Raw genomic sequence first — 6,462 nt, 5'->3', positions numbered from 1 at the left:
CTAGGTCATATATGATGATCGATTAAATTAATAATTTATAAATAATACGATTTATTATAAATTTTATATTTTATAGATTTATATTAAGATTAGAGACATATCCATCCATTCTTCAGGGTAGCAATGTGTTCCAACCCATGACTCTTTAAAAGCTTTATTCTTTAATTTTTTTATATTGGAAATACTCAAGGCCTTTTGTTTTGTAAGCCTAACAAGAATCCACCCCAAACCAAAATCAAAAATACTCTTAACTCAACCCTCTAGTGAAATATTAACCAAGGTTATTTATCCTCAAAACCAACTATATATATCTCCAACCCCAAGATGTCACCAAGCGATTTCTTTCATCAGCAAACCCTAATTATTTTTCCAAAATCAATTTTCTTCAAATCCCTTCTTCACGCCTCAAAAAGAAAAATATTTAGGGTGAAATATGGGAAGTTGAGAGAAAGCCAAGGGCTAAGGTCAAGGAAGGTCACAAAAGAGTCATTGAAGAGAGCCCCACTCAAAATTTCTCCACATTCTGGTACGTTTTCTTTTCCTTCCAATGAAATTTTTTAGATTTTGAAGAAGAGGGTCTGTATCTGTTCAAAACTTGAATTTTAGCCCTCGTCCCTATTTCTCTTTATCTACTACTTTCTGCAATTAAGATATATAGAGCGCGCGGGACATCGAAATTTTTCCGGAGATGGGGCGGGGGCTTCGAAAGCCCTAGCTAGATCCCAGCTTTCCCGCCAAAACCCCATTTTTAGGCATAAACTTGCTTCTCAATCGGCCCCATTTATCTTCATTTTCTCACATGAGATGTTTGCATGTCCAGTCTTAGTTTCGCCGTTTCTATGATTTTTAAGTATCGTGTCTGCTTCGATGGTCTAAATGTTCGAGAAAGAAAAATGGTTATTAATCTGCTTTGAGTGTTTGGATTTGGTATATATGACAGGATAGAATATGGTCTACGCTTGATTATGGGCTTGCTGTATATATTGGTTAAAACCCCTCGAATGCTTTAACCGGACGGATTCTCGGTCGATCTAGAACCGGTTTCTGAAGGGTGTAATGTCCATTTTGGAGGAGAACTAGATAGCAGTGGTGTTGAAGCTTTTATCTGGTAAGCTCCGGTTCCGTTGCGATCAAGTTTATTATTGGTTTTTGAAAGAGAACTGCCCCCGAGGTACTTCCCCAATGCTTGATAATGGGAAATCAGTGGATTTGTATAAGCTCTTCAAGGTTGTTAAGGAGAACGGTGGGTATGATGCGGTCTCCAAAAACCGTTTATGGGATCTGGTGGGTGAACAATCTGGGTTGGGTACGAGCATTGGTTCATTTGTGCAACTGATTTACAATAAGTACTTGATTACTTTAGAGTTATGGCTAAAGCAAGCTGCTGATGATAAGGTCTCTGACTGTAGTCTGGAGTTTAACAGAGTTGATTTTGGCAGGCATTTGATGGAGTTGCACGCAGAATTTGAGGGGTCCTTGTCGGATTGTACTGATGAAGAGTTGGGAGATGAGATGTGTCGACGTTCTGAGTTTAAAACTGAATATAAACGCCAGGATGGTGAGGTGTTGTTCGATTCTAAGGGATTGAAGAGCAGTTGTGGAGGGGCCAGAAAAGTTCAGCGTGGGGGATTTATTGATTTGAATATACCAGGGTTTGAGTTGAATGAACTCACAACAACAAGAAGAATTGAGTTGAATGAACTCAGTCCAGGAAATTTGTGCATTACGAGTGAGGCAAACAAAATGCCAGGATTACCGGATGGAGGCAAGAGATGTGCCGATGATGATGATGATGATGATGTTTTGGTATTGGACCCATCTGATGTAAATGAAGGGACCTTTAATCGTAAAAGGAAGAGAGAGTCTCATTCTATGCAGCAGGGAATGCTAAGCTGGTTGACTGGCATTGCGAAGAATCCTTGTGATCCTGTTGTTGATTCAATACCTGAAAAATCGAAGTGGAGGTCTCACAGCAATGAGAAGGTCTGGAAGCAGGTTTTGTTGTTTCGGGAGGCTGTTTTTCTAAAGCGACATGCTGAGTCAAGCAGTGAACAGTTGAATTGGCAGGTACACTGAAAATATTGCACATTATTGTTATTAATTAATATGAAGCATGTGAACCTTAAATAGCTTCAGTGTTAGTATGTATTGTATAATTAAATTTCTTGAAACTATATTTATAAGCTTCCTTCTAATGGTTTTTCACACATCTGCATGCCTCTTATCCTGCTTTTGTATCTTGCTGGCTCACCTCTGCAAATGCACAATCATTTATAATGATTTCCCTTTTTATCGTGTCTGTGGCCTAAGATTGTGATGAATTAGTATTTGTAGTTGTAATCGTGTATTCCCATCCCTTTTGGTCCTCAACTTTTTATTGGCAGCTTTTACTGCTTGACAACCGGAAGAAATTCTTTGGTTTGTTGACTTGAGGGTTATGATGCATGGCACTAATTGGCATGCTACACAAACACATTGAAATAATGTTTCAAAACTTATGAGCACACATTACAATACAAAGCTCACGTGCACATGTAAAACATCTTGTCTGGTGTTGGTTAGTTTGTTCTTCCTTGTGAATCCCATTTCCATTTTACAACTGAAATAAAGTGCATTTGCGAACTTAAATAGTGCAATGGACAAACTGGAACTGGATGGACGAAGAGAAAGAGATTGAGTGCTGGCCTATTGAATAAAATTAAGGGTGAGAGAGTTGATGATTAGCATATCTGGCAGACTTCAAATTAGGTGATATTAATCTTGTCATTTTACGTAGACCTAAGAAAATCTTGTTATTTTCAAAACCTAACTGTTATCTTGAATTCTTTGCTAAAATGCACAAAATATTCAGATGCCATATCGGCTGTTTGAAAGTGATATGACGTGATATAATACCGTGTTGAGAGGCTTTGTTAGGTTCTTGGACAGATTTACTAACAGAAGGGCCAAGTTGAACAGATCTGTGGTTATAAGGGGTTAAATTATCCAAACCCTTGAGGGGAATTCTACGCATTTTATTACAGGTGAGAGAGAGAGAGTAACAGTTAGGTCCTAGATCATTGAATTAATGACAGTTAACTCCTTGACAATTTTTTAAAAATAAATTGAAAATATTGATCTATAATTACAAATTCAAGAGTTTTAATTGTAAATAAGTATTTAAGTATCAAATGTAATTATTAGATTGTAATATAAATTTCTGTTTGTAACCAATTGAATTGATACTTATAATTTATTCTGTAGAAAATTTTGTTGGGTACTTAATTGTTATTAATTTATTCCTTTGCGACCTAATTGTCATTCTTCAAAAAAAAAAAAAAAAAATCCTACACATTTTAGGCTACATTAAAAGTTTCTCAAACTATGCTTCTGAAAATAAAAAATTGATTGGATTAAAAGGTGTTAAACTATTATGTTCATCATATGATTTATGTATGCAACAAAAAAATTTAGGAAAGTACTTTACTCGTCTCATCAATGCTGATCTCTTTGTGCTTTTTGTTAGTGTCTTGCTGTTATTACTTTTGGACTCTGTCACCATGAGGAATTAATATCACTGTACTTACGTGTGGAAACAAAATAATGGCTGGATTCTGACGTTTCTACTTGTTCTTCGTGCTTTCTCGTTGACATCTTCCTTTTGTTGGCAACTAGTTATTTCACCATCTTACGTTTTCTAGCTTATTATTGCACTGATTGACGTGAAACAAGTGAAAGACAGTAGGAGGGAGAAATAGACGGAAAGAGGAAAGAAAAGGAAAAAATTGAGGGAGAATTATAGAAGATAACTAATATCAATCTTTATTCAATGGTCATAAAAATTTTGACATTTGAAGAAATCCTCAGGTTATTTATAGAGAGCCCTAAGTGCAACTATTAAATTAGTAATAATTTTAACTAAATAAACCTAAAGTATAAGATAAACCTAAATAAGATAATAATAATTTAAATAAACTGGAACCTAGGTATGATGAGATATGAAATAAGATAGGATAATCTGATAGATTCTAATTGTAATCTTAAAAATTAAATCAGTTAATTACTAAACATGAAAATAACTTCGTTAAATTCCAGATTATGTTAAATTCTAGATAATGTAGGTCTTAATTTAAGATATGAGTAGCAAAAATTCTAGGATTTAATTAAGTTATATTAGTGTAATAATTAGTTACATTAAATTAGTTAATACAGGTCTCAACTAGCTGAGAAGTAAATTAGTTTAAATTAGAAAATGCAGGCCTCAACTAATTTATTGTAGCTTTATAAATTTGTTAAGAAGTATAATTTTTATGATTTAAAATATCTTTGGATATATTGGCACTCTCTCACTATTTAGTTGATATAATTGATATTGGAAAGCATAACTTGATGTTTATATTTGTGAATTACATATTGATGCCTCTCTGCTACATAGGAATACCTTTCACATACGCATAAGTGATTATAATGGTGGGAAGTACGCCAGAATTTTGATAAAATTATAGCAAGCTTGTCTGTAGTTAAATATCATGGATACCATGAACATATTTATAATCCCTTAATGGCCTGGTAATATTTCCAGCCAAGCTATTTTGTTTAACCAGAAAGTTTTACTTACACTAATTAGTAAGTATCAAGGATGTTGCTACCATGGCCAAGTTTAATGGTGAATTGAATAAACCAAACACCAAAAAAAAAAAAAAACCGGATGTTACTACCATCTATACCTAAGCTGGTTCTTGATAGGTGGACTGTATCTTGACTGTATTTTTGTTAATGTTGATGTTTATGCATATGGTCAAAACTAACATCTGTTTTTAAATCAAAATCATCTTTTGACTTTGCAGAGACAAAAGATGCATCCATCCATGTATGAAGATCACCTTGAGGCAACGTACAATCTTAGGGAGAGATGGAAATGTGCCAAGAAGCTTTTATTTGAAAGATCTATGTCTGTAAGAGTCTCTTCAGATTCATCCGTGGAAACCAAGGGTAATCTGGAGAGAACTTCTAGTCCTCACAATGAAGATTCTGCTGAGAAAAAGCTGCCTGATTCCTCTGCTGCGCTGTCAGGTCTTGACAAATGTGGCATAGTTCCCATCCCTGTGGGGCCAAGTCATCAAGCTATAGTGCCAGTATGGACTGGCATGACTTCTGAAAGTGATTCCAAATGGTTGGGGACCCGAATATGGCCATTAGAGAAAGTAAATCACAGACTCCTGATTGAGAGGGACCCCATTGGCAAGGGAAGACAAGATTCATGTGGCTGCCAAGTAGCGGGTTCTGTCGAATGTGTCAGATTTCACGTAGCTGAGAAAAGGGCTAAGGTTAAGCTGGAATTAGGTGTGGCTTTTTACCTGTGGAATTTAGACAAGGTAGGTGAAGATGTTAGGCAATCCTGGACTGTGGATGAAGAGAAGAAGTTTAAGGATGTGGTGCGATCGAATCCTCCATCACTGGAGAGATACTATTGGGATCATATTTTTAAATCATTTCCCAAGAAGACCAGGGAAGATCTAGTTAGCTACTATTTCAATGTCTTTCTTTTGCAGCGCCGAGGATATCAGAACAGGAATACTCCAAATGAAATTGATAGTGATGATGAAGAATCAGATTTTGGACCTTTGAGGAATTTTTTTGGACAGCAAGCACAGAAGCCTACCAGCTCCATCTTACTAACCCCCAAAAAGTCTCAGACAAAGAACAAATAGCGTGTGAATTTCAGTCAAATCAGGAATTTACATAAATGGCATATTTTGACATTTTTGATTCTTCACTGCAGCAGTCATCGATATCTGGATCTTTCTGTTTTGAATTTGCTCTCATCATTGCTTGTGGAGTTAAAAATTGAGGTGCAAGATTCCTAGTGTTCGGCACATTTATGAGAAATGGGTTGCCTGTGATGGAGAAGTAGCCAACCATGAGGATTCGATCGGATTTGTAATTGGAGGTGCTGTTAGTTTGGTTGCTTCCGGATTTTGAAATATACTTTTTGTCCATTCACAATCACATAAAAGCCACAGGTAATCTTAATTGCACATTTCCATTTTTTTCACCTGGTTCTTTACTACAAGGCCTATTTAAAACAGAAGCCTTAGGAATATAGGGTAGAACTGTGCAGTAGAGGATCACGGACAAGATCACAGCCAGCGTATTTCAATTTGTAGCCTTTCATCTGCTCCACTCTTGTTTAAGTTTTTCATGTTTTCTCAATGTGGTATAGAAATGGTTTTGGATCAGGAATTTGCAATTTCCTTTGCTGATTTTCTATGCTTGTTGATTTAAGATTTTCTCACCTATACATGCTTTAGCAAATATATCAGATGTTTTTTTTTTTTAATTACAATTAGCAATGCGAACTCGTCTATTTTATCCGTCGATCTAATCCGAACGCATGCTCATTTTTTTGACCAGGGTATATATTATATGGATTTTCCCAACTCAAGTAGGGCAATCCGCAATCCAAGAGGCTAGGGCCTATTT

The 6,462-nt window shown here is 35.8% G+C and overlaps 1 protein-coding gene across 2 annotated transcripts; it reads left to right on the top strand.

Moving 5' to 3' along the window:
- Window positions 1–360: 360 nt before the first annotated feature.
- Window positions 361–6,242, top strand: LOC129291322 (AT-rich interactive domain-containing protein 2). 2 transcript variants are annotated; one of them, XM_054928611.1, is made up of 3 exons: window positions 361–526; window positions 941–2,067; window positions 4,827–6,242. In XM_054928611.1, the coding sequence occupies exons 2-3, from the start codon at window positions 1,183–1,185 to the stop codon at window positions 5,688–5,690; spliced, it is 1,749 nt and encodes a 582-aa protein (XP_054784586.1). In that variant the 5' UTR covers window positions 361–526; window positions 941–1,182; the 3' UTR covers window positions 5,691–6,242. The 2 variants fall into 2 exon arrangements, with proteins under 2 accessions (XP_054784586.1, XP_054784587.1); XM_054928612.1 differs by lacking the exon at window positions 361–526 and having other exon boundaries at window positions 541–1,108; window positions 1,440–2,067.
- Window positions 6,243–6,462: the final 220 nt, after the last annotated feature.

Source organism: Prosopis cineraria, unplaced genomic scaffold, assembly GCF_029017545.1.
Source record: "Prosopis cineraria cultivar Desert tree isolate PC_DT_omini unplaced genomic scaffold, ASM2901754v1 PC13, whole genome shotgun sequence".
Taxonomy (NCBI): domain Eukaryota; kingdom Viridiplantae; phylum Streptophyta; class Magnoliopsida; order Fabales; family Fabaceae; genus Prosopis; species Prosopis cineraria.
Note: the sequence above shows the minus strand (reverse complement) of the source record. Positions and strands in the feature narration are given on the sequence as shown.